The following is a 13,682-nucleotide window of genomic DNA, read 5'->3' on the forward strand; positions in this document are numbered from 1 at the left end:
ACCAATCGTGTGGGACCTGGGAGCATTTCTCCTAATACAAGTTATGTAGCACGCAGACTTCTGTCCCTAGGTCCCCGTAGAGTTCCCCTATTCATGTTGACGATCAGAAACACCCCCAAATCTCCAAAATACCCCCCCAACATGGACAGTACTGCCCGAGTGGAGAGGCGCCTTTCCTCTATTATACTGTGAATTCGCGAGGGCAGCGTCCATGTCTGTCTTTCATTGTAGCGCTCAGGGTGCTCGGCACCTCGCTGGCAGATACTTGGTGGAATAAATGAATGAACAAATAGGCCCCCAATATGAACTTTGTACCAAAAAGATTAGAAAAGGAGGATACTTCATGGAAGTGTGACCCGACATTTACCTTCTTTCTGTATGCCTTAGGCCAGCTGACTTCCGTTTTAGTGAAAGAGACTTCTAATTAGAGCTGCAAACAATGTAAAATTTCGGCTCCAAATCCTTTACAACAAGGGAAGTCATCTCATGGTGCACATAAGAAATTGCACTGCCTCTGAGGTTGTGGTTTGTCTTTTTTTGGAAAGTCGGGCTTGTCTGTTGAAGAGCTCAAAACACTTGACCGGCTCTCTCATTTATCTTAACATGTGTATGCTATATTTACTCTCCCTTCACAGATGGGGAAATGAAGCTTGCCTAAGGGCCATATTTAGCTAAGTCTTGATCCTCTCTGCCTTGTGGGGTCAGCTCCGATAAAATAGAATCCCAAGGCTTGATTTTTAGCCAGTAGTTGAAACCTCTTCCCACATGAAATCTGTTACTAGGGCTTCTCACAAGGGTGAAAAGTGTGAGTTTGAGCATTTTTAACCATGTGATACGGCCGTCTTGTTCAGGCCTCTCCTTTTGGAGACGGGGAAGTGCTAGTTCATAACTGGCCAGTCCCTTAGGGTGCTTTCTGCTGCCCCACGTCTCATTTCTCTCCTTTTTCTCCAGCTGATCCTAAGTGATCAGTCAGGTGGTCACAAGGAAGATAGCGATGGAACAGAAGCCAAAGAACTGGTTCACTAGCTCTCAAATAATTGTTAAATTAATTGGAAGACTGACTTACTTTGAATCCAAATACATGAAGACGACAGTCGCCAAAAGTTAGAAGCTAAACCTTCAGTTTTAAGAATTTTTTTTTTGCCCACAGCTACTCAGCCAGTGATCTAGAAATAGCGTTTCCCAACCGAACTGAAGATTAAAAATATGTAATAATAATAATAATAATAAAGCCAAATATTTGCAAAGATTTTGAAAAACAGTGATCTCTTAGGAATGTATAGCCCTTGGACAGAATTCTTTCTCCTCCCCCAATTCTCTTTAGTCCAAGGAGGGGATGGGCAAATTCAATAAACTCCTCACTGATGCTTGTTGAACCAAACGCTCCCCAAAGGGACCCAACCCAGCTTCCTTGAAAAGCAAAGTTATTTTTAACAGGGTGCAAAGTGATACTTTCATTTCACAGAGTTAAATGCAAAATGAACTCAAAGGTGACCAAAAACACTATACAGAGAGGCCGAGGCTTTCCAGACTGCTATCACCGAGAATTACTGCAGAAGTGTTTATAAGTTGGATGGAAGACACAACACTTTCCATCTTCAGAAGCTAGCTGGAGTGCAGGTGGCCCCTTGGCTTTGGTAAAGCACCCTTTGGGGGGTGGAGGGTTTAAGAGCCATGCCTGATACCTATTTTGGGCTTCTTACTAGAAACAGATGTTTGGATGGAGATTGCTACTGTGCACTTGGGAAGTGACCAAGTTGCTCCTGCATATTTCACAAGCCACCGGTTGTGAGGGGCATTCTTGCTTGCTTGTCTTACATTTTATCTATCTCTTAAAGTAGTCAGAAGCTGTTCTAGACTTTAGATGCCTGGGGCCTGTCAAAGAATTCTTCTGCTGTGGTCTCGGTTTTTCTCATCGTAGGTTGTTACAGAGGAAAACTCTTACAGGTTTTGATAAATGATTTGTTTCCTAAATCGAAGTAACCTCCTGCCTTCTAAGCATTTGTCACTGACATTCTCCCATTTTATGGGCAGAGAAACTAAGCCTCTAAGAAATGAGTTGACCAAGGCCACGTGGCCAGTAGGTCATACATGTGCCAGTCCTTTCCATTTGGTAAGGCACTTCTCAGATGCTGCCTCTTCTAAGTCTTTTCTTAGCATTGCCTAATGACCGTAACCCTTGGCATTTACCCCATTCTGATTTGTCCTAAAAGTGTTTGCATACGTTTGTCTCCCTTACTAGGAAATGCCTCTGAGCAGAAGCTGTTAGAAATGTTTGTGTCTCGGGGCGCCTGGGTGGCGCAGTCGGTTAAGCGTCCGACTTCAGCCAGGTCACGATCTCGCGGTCCGTGAGTTCGAGCCCCGCGTCAGGCTCTGGGCTGATGGCTCGGAGCCTGGAGCCTGTTTCCGATTCTGTGTCTCCCTCTCTCTCTGCCCCTCCCCCGTTCATGCTCTGTCTCTCTCTGTCCCAAAAATAAATAAAAAACGTTGAAAAAAAAAAAAAAAAAAAAAAAGAAATGTTTGTGTCTCTCCACACCTTTCAATTCTTCCTCCTCAGAGGTAAACTTCTGCGTGTGGCCACACCAGCACTGCAGTGTCGTCTTCTAGGCTGTGGCCTTGAGGTCTGCGAAGCACTGGTGAGGTGCACGGCCAACATCGCCCATGTGAGCTCATTGCCTTTGTTTGGACATACAGATATCTTATGAGAGAGCTTTCCACATGTTTATAAGGTGTTTTACAAATCAGATATGGTCTGAATCTTCTCCTTCCTTAATTTCCCTGATGATTGCACCATTCTGGGCACATAGTAGGTGCTTATTAATGTTTCTTGGATGAAGCACTTATATATTCAGCCTACTCTAGTTTATACTTTTCTTTCTTTCATTGTGTATGACTATCTTTTTTTTTTTTTTTTTTTTAAGATTTTGATTTTAGGGGCACCTGGGTGGCTCAGTCAGTTGAGCGTCCGACTTCGGCTCACATCATGATCTCACAATTCGTCAGTTGGAGCCCCACATAGGGTTTGCTCCTGTTAGAGCAGAAGCCTGCTTCGGATCCTCTGTCTCTCTCTCTCTTTCTCTCTCTCTCTCTCTACCCCGCTCATGCTCTCTCTCTCAAAAATAAATTTTAAAACAACATTTAAAAAATGATTTTATTTTTAAGTAATCTCTGCACTCAACATGGGGCTCGAACTCACAACCACGAGCTCAAGAGTCGCACGTTCTACCGACTGAGCCAGCCAGGCGCCCCATGACTATCTTTTATATGCATACATCCTGAATTCCCAACTAAACCACAAGCTCCAGAGGGGACAGTTATTTCCTTTCTTTGTGTGTGCGTATCTTGGGAATATCTCGCATGGCATATGGGCTCAGTGAATCTCTGCTGATTGATTTTAAGTGACCAGCGTGTGGTCGCATGCCAGCTAACAAAACGTGGCAAGGACTGCGCTGTCCACCGTGAGTGGTTTTGCTTAAGGTGTATGTTTTGGATATGTATTTCTAATAGGCATACGTGGCCTAAAAACGTGCATTTTACACAGGATTCACAAAAGTGGGAGGGAGCACCCAGGTCCACAGGAAGGGGACAGAGGTGGTGCAGAAGTAGGGGCGCTCAGGGCACCGTCGGCTGTCCTGACGTAAAGAGAGGTCTCCCGACCGATGGGCATTTGCCGCAGCTCTCTGTCGCATGTAAAGACCTCTTGTTTCCTCTCGGAGCCCGTTTCTTGTCTCTTGTTGCAGATTCCAGTCAGGTTGTAAAAGTATGATAGTTTTCAAGGGTTAAGGTTGTCATCATCACAGATCAAAGACTCTTGACAGGAATGGAGAGAGCCTATCCATGAAACTATCAGGACACAGTTTTAAAAAACTGATAGTTCTGGTACCTTGCCAGTTGGGTAGGAAGCTAAGGATTTCACTAAGTAATCCAACAATCCTGTTGACCGAACTCACCGTTGTTTTTCATGGTTTTGATGTTAAGGTACTCGTTTTTAATACGCTTTTCTCTATTCCTGAGAATGTTCCAGTTACCATGAGGAGATATTTAAATATCTGCCTTTTTAAATTGATTGGTTTAAATACACTCGATTGGTTAATTAGGAGGACATTAGAGAACCAGCTTTGAGGAGTTCTGACTTTGGTTAAGTGGCTGTTTAAGAGTAAGGGCTGTGGAGTGCCTGGGTGGCTCAATCAGTCCCTTAAGCGTCCAACTGCTGCTCAGGTCATGATCTCACGTTTCTTGAGTTTGGGCCCCGCGTTGGGCTCTGTGCTGACAGCTCAGAGCCTGGAGCTGCTTCAGATTCTGTGTCTCCCTCTCTCTCTGCCCCTCCCCTGCTCTCTCTCTCTCCACCTCTCTCAAAGATAAAGATTAAAAAAAAAAATTAAAAGTAAGGACTGTTGCTCCACATCCCACTTTCTTTGTTTCGCCGATTTCATATGTACAGGTGGATATGAAAAGTTCTGTGTGCTTCGGCTTATTTATCCCCGAATCCAAATCTTCGTTGCACATTATTAAGTTCACTCAAGATACTGCACAGTGGTGGGGATGCTTGGGTGACCCAGTCGGTTAAGCTTCCAACTCTTGATCTCAGCTTGGGTCTTGATCTCAGGGTTGTGAGTTCGAGTTCCGCACTGGGCTCAGTGCTGGGCGTGGAGCCTACTTAAAAAAACAGAAAGATACTTCTCAGTGGGCACAAACAATTTCATACGGTGATGCAGGGTGCAGCATGCACAGGGGATAATTTATTTTTTTAATTTGCTATCTATATTTGGGCTTCCAATTACTCATGCTGAATGGAAGCAGAAGGGTCTTCTTATAATAACTGCCAGTTACTTAACAGCAGATTAGAGGCAGAAGTTCATTTTCCAGTCCATCGCCTTAACCACTTGGCCACGACTACTAGAAGTTCATTTTCGATAGTTCACACGTAAGAAGTAACGTTGCCTTTCAAGAAGTTCTTAGGATACTTCTCTTTGTTGTTCTTTTAATAATCTCAATCTATCACATTTTAATTATTCCAACAAAATCTGCAATTTAACAGGTATCTAGAAATGATTAGGCCAGTTTCCTTCCTATATGTCTGCGTGTCTCTCCTTGAGGAAAGTCAGTATTCGTTGTAGTTACAAAAGGAATCTGTACAGCAGATCTATGTTCGGTAGAATGTTTGCATTAATGTTATTAAGCATTTCTAAAGAACTTTGCATTCACTTTGCATTCTTGATTTCTGGTAATCCCCTTCTGGAGAAAGAGTGCACATTCTGTTTCCCTGATGAGGTAAATTTGCTTGAAAAATAAAAATTTTTCATTAAAAAATCTAATTTGATTTTCTTTCTTTCTTTCTTTCTTTTGGCTACATTTAAAGCAGTCCTGTCTCTTGAGTTCCAAAATGACTAATTAGTACAATGATAATATAGCATTCTCTTTCATTGATCTGAAAATTATACTGTCCTCAGGAGACCTCAGCTTGATTTGTGTATTTTGATGCCAGTGGAGAAAATGTTCTTTCTCACAAACGAGTCTCTTCTCTGTGATGTGAAACCAGCCCTGATGTGAGACGGAGGGGACCCGGCCTGGAATTGCAGAGGAAAAGGAGCCTTGGTTTCCCGTGGGATGAAGGATTTATGGTGCAGCCTTGAAAGAATTCTTGCATGTGCCTGGCACCATGCGGAATGCTTTAGTTGCATTATTTCATTGATTCCTCAGAATCCTATGAGATAGTCTCCTCATTTCTCATTCTGGGAAAAATGGATATGTATGAGGAGAGATTTTTTTAATGTTTACTTACTTACTTTGAGAGAGAAAGAGTGTGTACATGAGCATGATCAGGGAAGGGGCAGAGAGAGAGAGAACCCCAAGCAGGCAGAGCCTGATGTGGGGCTCTATCTCATGAACCGTGAGATCATGACCTGAGCAGAAATCAAGAGTCAGACCCTTAACCGACTGAACCACCCAGGCGCCCTGAGGAGAGATTTTTAACAAGAGCACCCACACATTCACTCCCTGACCATGCTCAGAGCCCATGTTTGCTCAGCATCTTAGAGTGCCAGGTAGAATGCTAACATTAATGCTGTCCTACTTCCCCTATGGACATTCAGTTGTATAGGCAGCAGAGCAGAAAGTGTATTTATTTGATGCCCCTCGTCTACTGTTGAACACTCAAACTGATTTGTAAAAACGTGTTGCATTTTTCACAGTAACCTCTTTTTTTTTTAATTTTTCTTAATGTTTTTATTATTTATTTTTGAGAGAGACAGACAGAGCACGAGCAGGGGAGGGGCAGAGACAGAAGGAAGCAGAATCTGAAGCAGGCTCCAGGCTCTGAGCTGTCAGCACAGAGCCCGACCTGAGGCTCGAACTCACGAACCACGAGATCATGACCTGAGCCGAAGTTGGATGCTTAACCAACTGAGCCACCCAGGTGCCCCCATAGTAGCCCTCTTTAAGTAACTGGCTCTGTGTGGTACAACGTGTTTCACACCCACTCTGTCTGATATCGTCATTAACATCATTTGTTAACGCCAGAGCACTGCTGTATTCAAAACCAGTTAGAGGCCCCCTGTTGTAAAAATGAAGGCTAAAGAAGATGGGGGAGGGCATTTCTCCTCTTGTCCTGTAATAGCCAATACCTGAGAAATCTTCCACTGCTCCCCAGCTCCAGACTGGCAGTGTGCTTTTTGAAAGGATCACAGAAAAACTGAAGGGTTAACTGCAAAGTCAAGAATTGGAGACATTAACACTCTTGTGTGGACATTGTATTAAGAAAAACATTGGAAGATGACATGGAAAGAAAATTGTCCCGCAAGGGAAATGTACTGCTGAACTCTGAGTGGAAAGTGTTTTTAATACAACTTCAGTTCTGTGTTTGTGCAGTTTTAGTTGTGAAGGGTGGTGGCCAAGACGAAGAATAAAGCTTCCCTGAAACCAGATGAGAATCTAACCACGACAAAAATAGAGTCCTGACAGCTTGCTCTCCAGAATGTAAATAAGCAGAATATTTGTGTCATAGAGAGTAGTGTAAGCAAAACAGGATCCTCTGCCTTTTGTGATAGAGAGATGCTAAAACAGCCATCGATAGGACAGCCCTTCCTTCTGTGGAAGTCAAAGGAGCAGGTTAAAATTTTATAGCAGTCTAGCGGCACCTGGGTGGCTCGATTGGTTGAGCGTCCAGACTCTTGATTTCGGCTCAGGTCATGATCCCAGGGCCGTGGGATTGAGCTCTGCATTGGGCTCCATGCCTGCTTGAGATTCTCTCTCTCTCCCTCTCTCCTTCTGCCCCTCCCCCACATCTGTGCTCATGCACATGCTCACTCTCTCTCTCTAAAATTAAATGAATAAGGGAGGGGCACCTGGGTGTCTCAGTCGGTTGAGCATCCAACTTCGGATCAGGAGTTTGTGAGTTCGAGCCCTGTGTCGGGCTCTGTGCTGACAGCTCAGAGCCTGGAGCCTGCTTCAGAGTCTGTGTCTCCCTCTCTCTGCCCCTCCACTCCTCATGCCCTGCCCCTCTCTCTCAAAAAAAACCATTAAAAATTTTTTTTTTAATTAAAAAAATAGTAAATAAAATTATATCGCAGTCTAATATATTCTTGTTTGGAAAGATCTCCAAGAAATACTTGAAGGATGTGGAACAACACAGACTGATCTCTTCTGTGTACAGATGTTTGAATATGGACAGTTGTGGGTTTATATGCATGGAAAGAGAACCGGAAAGGTACACATGAAAACACCTACAGTGGGAGAAGGGAATGGAAATTGAAGAGGAAAGGGGGATTTTTGTGCATTGACTTTATATGTTTTCTATCTGTAAATTTACATACACGTGCTCACATGTAGTTAAGAGAACTATATAAAGAGGGAAAGCAAAGATTTATGGTCTCGGTGAAGATATGTAGTGGTTAAGGCATAGCTTCTGGAGTAAAACTGCCAGGGTTTGAATCCCATGTCCGTTCCTCTGGTTGTAGCTCCTTGCACAGAATATTTCACTTCTGTGCCTCCTTTTACACTGGAGAACAGGTTTAATCGTACTTCTGTCATATGATTGTTACAAGGATGAGATGAGTAACGCAGGGGAGAGCGTATGGATCACGTCCTGACGTGCAGTACACATTCGGCATATGTTAGTCATTTTAAACCAAAATACTCTGACAACTTCCAGCTTTAATCAATTCTTTGTGCAAACTTTACGGTGTTTCTAGTGACAGCTTTACTAATCACAATATATTTTCTCCAAGTTTGGTTGTAGTTGTCAATGATACTGTCACATCCTTAGCCCACCAGTAACCTCAAGAGGAAGAGTAACAAAACAAATGGAATTTTCTTGTTTTATGTGGAGTGTCATACTTCCTGTTTGTGGAATTCTCCGGACTTTGCTTCCTTGACCGTGTAGTCTTACATACATAATAAACTAAAGAAATGGGACTAATGAGGTTTTTCTCTCTTCCTTAGGAAGACTATGATCGTCTGAGGCCTTTATCTTATCCAATGACCGATGTCTTCCTTATATGCTTCTCTGTGGTAAATCCAGCCTCGTTTCAAAATGTGAAAGAGGAGTGGGTACCCGAACTTAAGGAATACGCACCAAACGTACCCTTTTTATTAATAGGAACTCAGGTATGTCTGCTTTGATTTTACCCATTGAAGAAGAGTCTCTGGCATATCTTGTGGGGTTGCTCTCAAATGGTACTAAAGTTTAGCCAATGATAATGCACGTTGAATCTCAGCTGCAAGTTATAATACATTCTATTTATTGTAGAAAAATAAGAATTTGGGAAAAGTAGTGCCAAAGGAAAGCAATCATACTAGTTGGGGTTTTAGAAGTGAAGTTCTCTTTTTTACTCTCTTCTTGATATGTGGGGATTAAATGGGACTACAGGCTTTATCTTTAAAGACTTGTAACATTATGGGACATATTGAACTTTCTTGATTAGATTGATCTCCGAGATGACCCCAAAACTTTAGCAAGACTGAATGATATGAAAGAAAAACCCATTTGTGTGGAACAAGGACAGAAACTAGCAAAAGAGGTAATAGAACCTTCACGGAACTTAAAAATGAATGTAAGGGGCGCCCGGGTGTCTCAGTGAGTTGAGCGTCTGACTTCGGCTCAGGTCACTATCTCACAGCTCGTGAGTTCAAGTCCCACGTCGGGCTCTGTGCTGACAGCTCAGAGCCTGGAGCCTGCTTCAGAGTCTGTGTCTCCCTCTCTCTCTGCCCCTGCCCCACTTGCTCTGTCTCTGTCTCTCTCTCTCAAAAATAAAAACAAAAACAAAAAAATAAAAATAAAAGTGAATGTAAGACAAGCTTCGGTAATAATAGAAGCTAACATTGTGCGTTTGCTGTATGCCAGGCACTGTGCTGAGTGCTTTACATGCATTATCTCATGTAATCCTTGCACCTCCTCGGGTAGGTCTGACCAGTTCCCTATTTACAGAAGGGAAAACGGGCGTGGCGATGTCAGATAACTTGTCCAGTCCCATAGCTAATAAATGGCGGAGCTGGAGTGCGGGGAAGGCCTGATTGCAGAGCCCAGGCTCTTACACCTGCACGACGTTGCCAGCAGTATTTTCCTAGTAAGTCACGTGTAGAAAGAGGCATCAAAAAAAGCCCTTTTTAATCACTTAAACATTTGTACTGCGCCAACGCAGGCTCTGTCTTTGGTTAAGACGCATGGAGTAAATGCGTGTGGTGTGGCACAGGATGAGTTTAAATCTGCAGTTAAAAGCAAAAATGTATGACTAGGTTTGAAAAGAAGCGTGTTGAATTTTCTTCCACCCTTTTATGAAAGATAGAGAACATTCGCATTCTAAAAAATATACAACTGTGTTGTGCACAATAACTTTTAACTTCTATTCTTCCTCTCCCCGAAGCTAGGCTTACTTTTTTTCTCTGTTTGGCCCTAACATTATTGGATTCTATTTTTCAGATGTGACTTTAATAGGTCTTTTGTGGAAACAGAATCTAATAAAGTCTTTTTAAATGTACTATCAGGAGGCAGAAGAAAGCAAGAAAACTTTTTGGAGGACAGTTTTTCCTAAAACAAAAAGACAGATAGCTTCACTGACAAATTGGTTTAGACATTCAGTGCTTGGCATATGGTAGGTAACCAGTAAATACTTGATGCAATAAATTTTCATAGAATAAGTGCGGAAGGGTATATGCTTACTTTTGAAGTTAGCTATTCCTGGGTTTTACGACTATGAATGATTTCATTCTTTCTGCACGGCTGTGTTTTATCATTTTCCTTATAATGGTGTGTTGCATCATACCAAATGTGTAAGAAAGATTTTATATGTTTGTGGTGTTTTTTCCTCTTTCCCAGATAGGAGCATGCTGTTATGTGGAATGTTCGGCTTTAACCCAGAAGGGACTGAAGACTGTTTTTGATGAGGCTATCATAGCCATTTTAACTCCAAAGAAACACACAGTAAAAAAAAGAATAGGATCAAGATGTATAAACTGTTGTTTGATCACGTGAGAAACATCTTCAGTGGCCAAGGAAACTGTCCATTTCTCTCAAAAAGCATATGAAATGCTACAGCTATACCCAGACATCTGATAATGAAGCGGTTTAAAACTTGAAAGAAAAAAAAAAACCCAAAAAACCCTGTCCTCAGAATTCTATAAAATTCATTAAGAATGTTTCTTAAATAAGGTCCAAGAAGCAGCAAACAGCATCTGAAGCCACAATCTATTATAAATACTTTATTTCAACTAGAAGGTACAATCTCTCAGGGGTTTCATAGTTTAAAAAGCTACAATCACATCATGTTGTAACTACATAAAAACAAAAAACAAAAAAAACACAACAGTGCTGTAAATGGAACTGCCTGGCTTAGACCATATACATTTCTGCACAGTCTTTATGGAATCTGCACAAAGAAATATCTTCTCCCTTTGCTCCAATTAATTGTTCTTGTATGTAAGTTGCTTTCTATTCCAGTATATCCAGAGTGGTGAAATCACAAGGCCAGCCACGTAGCCAAAGGTCGCTCCAAGCGTACAGGAGATGGGCCATACCTGAGGAGAGAATGTATGAGATCAAAAAAGAACAACTGTTTTATTATTACTTGAGCACAAGTGTAACCTAAATATTTCTATATTAAAGCTTAATGTGCTTTCTTAAAGAATGCCAAAAGTGTAATAAGGTCATAACTGCATTTATCACGAACACTAAAAATGTACACATTTTTATGTGCATTCAGCTGTAACAAGGCATCTGGCGACTGTAGATTTAGTTTGATGCTCCCCAAACTGCATGAGATACATCCTAAAATTACAAATTAAAATTCTGGGTCAGACTTTGTCATAATCCTGGACTCGATATAGCTGTCTGAAGTAGTTGGCAATTTTGTTCTTTAATTTCCACCTTGGCTTATATATACAATGAAACGAGAAGTGTATGTTGACCAAAGTAGAAGAAAGTTGAATCTGTGCTAAAGAGAACAGACCTAGAATTCAAGCATGTTACATGGAATTTATAACAAAGCAACTTCCATAATAAAACTGATGTCACCTTTCAGACACAGGTATTGGAACCATAGCAGGAGTTCTAGAGCCACAACTTCAGTACACACCTAGAGCGTCAGTTAAATACTGGCTTCTAAATACCTATCTTCTCCAGCCATGTTACGTTTCGCACTATTACATCAAGCAAGCCAGAAGTGTAAATAATGTTGATTTCTTTCATCCGCAAGCAGTGCATGCCGGTCCCTAGGTGAAAGGCCCTGCTTTAAAAAAAATTATGTTCATCTGAGAAGCTTACTTGGTATACTGGAGCCATTTCTAATCTTTCTCTGGGGGATCAGGCCATAGAACTGTGTTAGAGGTGAACCATCTTAATTACTAGTTCTATAACCTAATTAAGCTTTCTTGTTTGGTCTGCTGTGGATCCGCCTTGTTCCAAGTGCCATGCAACAGACAATAGTGTTAGACAAAAAGTTTCCGTGTGAACAAATTAATGCGGTTCAGAGAAGCATAATCTAACCCATAAAATTTTCTCCAGTCTTTCCTACATTTAAACTTGCTGTTGACTAAATTATGATTTATTTATGTCTTTGGTGAGCTTCTGTTAATTTCCATGACTTGAGCTAATAGCTGTGTCTATTGCACAGATTGGGTAATGGAACACTAAACTTTTATACTTGAAAATGACAGCCTTAAATGCTCATTATCAGTCACAAATCTAGGATGTACTGTCTTGTATGTGAGCTTTGTAGAGATTTTTAAAAATACAAGCATCATCTTCCCCATTGAAGAGTGGAGAGTCTACTGGATAACTAGTCAGGAACTTTCTTTCTGAACTGGACAGTGGATGTCTTCCTTCTCCCAAGAAGTGATGGTTCACATTAAGTACCATGGCCTTATGTATGCTCAAATGGAATCCTTATGTACTTTCTCACTTAATTTGGGTCTATTAATTATTAGCTATTTTTAGAACTGAAAATAATTGCATAAATCAATTAGTATATGAGTTAAGTTGTCCAACACATGGTATAAAGGAATTAAGACAGTAAAGTATTATACATTTCCAACTTGACTTTGGGGGTTTGATGGGGATTTTTTTTTTCTCAAATTCACCTCTGAAACTTTCCACACCTGGGTTTACTAGCCAGTTAAAATTAAAAGCTAGAATTTGTCCTGCCCCAAGAGAAATGGACTAGGAATCTGGAAACACAAACTCTGATGTCACCTCTGTTTCCTGCCTGGGCCTCAGTTTCCTCATCTATAAACATGGGAGGTAAAACGAGAGGATCTCCAACATCTCTCCCATTTATCAACTCTTCTGATTCTCTTCTTTTTTTGGACCTTACCTTTTCAGCTGCACATTCTTAAGATGGTAAAAATCCTGTACATAGATTATTAGAACTCTAAGCAAAGATGATTGTATCATCTGAACCTGAGGTGCCTTAGGTACTCTATTGACCTTGATGGGGTTTGGAGTTTCCCATTGCTTATTAAGAGCCTTTTCATTGCTTTGGTTCTTTAGGATTTCTTTTTGCACTCAATCCTTCCTGTCACTTTAACTAAAAACCAAAGATTTGTTTTCTATTCATAAGCAGATTATAGAAAAATTGCCTTATTTTCAGAAGCATGTCTTCATTAAAGACTTAAGTTTCAGTAGAAATTGAGACTAATCACTGGAACAACTAGTTCAAAGTAGTCAAATATCTGGGAAATAAAATACTTCAAAAATATCTGACTGACATGAATTTTGCTAGTTAATGCAAATGCATTGCTTCAAATAAGGTCATGTATGAATGAATTTAAAAGAAACGTACCGTTAATTTTTTTTTGCATATAATCAATTCTAAAGTTCTCAAGAGTAATTTTAGGGGCTCCCTGAAATCTTATTTAATACTTTGCTAACTTGTACCCTTTTTTTGTCTCTACAGATACATTTTAGGTTAGCCCATGTTGAATTATCTTATTTCTAATAAGTAGAGCCTGAATTAATGGTTTTTATTGTGAATTAGTTACTTTAGGCATTGCTTCCATTTGATTTCTAATTATTACTTTTAAGTACCAAATTAAATACTGGTTTGTTGGTTGTTGCTTTTTAAGTGATTGTTACTTTAACAGTGTCCCATTTTAACACATGGGGTTATAAATAAAATAATATGCATAGTTTACTATCTATGTAAAGCATTGAACTTCTTACCTTAGTTTTTATTTAACACCCAATGTAAACA

The 13,682-nt window shown here is 40.8% G+C and overlaps 2 protein-coding genes across 7 annotated transcripts in view; one reads left to right on the forward strand and one right to left on the reverse strand.

Moving 5' to 3' along the window:
* RHOQ (ras homolog family member Q) overlaps positions 1-13,622 on the forward strand; it is a 38,451-nt gene extending 24,829 nt beyond the window's left edge. Inside the window, exons 3-6 of one of the 3 annotated variants that reach the window (XM_019413473.2) lie at positions 8,440-8,604; positions 8,922-9,017; positions 9,982-10,088; positions 10,313-10,435. In XM_019413473.2, the coding sequence (XP_019269018.1) occupies positions 8,440-8,604; positions 8,922-9,017; positions 9,982-10,088; position 10,313 (369 nt within the window). In that variant the 3' untranslated portion in view covers positions 10,314-10,435. Of the gene's footprint in view, positions 1-8,439; positions 8,605-8,921; positions 9,018-9,981; positions 10,089-10,312 lie in introns of all 3 variants that reach the window. The other 2 variants (XM_019413399.2, XM_019413555.2) reach the window with 2 other exon arrangements.
* The window catches only part of PIGF (phosphatidylinositol glycan anchor biosynthesis class F), a 105,720-nt gene continuing 102,718 nt past the window's right edge, over positions 10,681-13,682 (reverse strand). For all 4 annotated transcript variants that reach the window (XM_019413284.2, XM_019413004.2, XM_053890663.1 and 1 more), the window contains exon 6: positions 10,681-11,010. In XM_019413284.2, coding sequence (XP_019268829.1) covers positions 10,897-11,010 — 114 coding nt within the window. In that variant the 3' untranslated portion in view covers positions 10,681-10,896. The remainder of the gene's footprint in view (positions 11,011-13,682) is intronic.

The sequence above is a fragment of the Panthera pardus genome, unplaced genomic scaffold (assembly GCF_024362965.1).
Source record: "Panthera pardus isolate Hobbes unplaced genomic scaffold, ASM2436296v1 HiC_scaffold_25, whole genome shotgun sequence".
Lineage (NCBI taxonomy): Eukaryota > Metazoa > Chordata > Mammalia > Carnivora > Felidae > Panthera > Panthera pardus.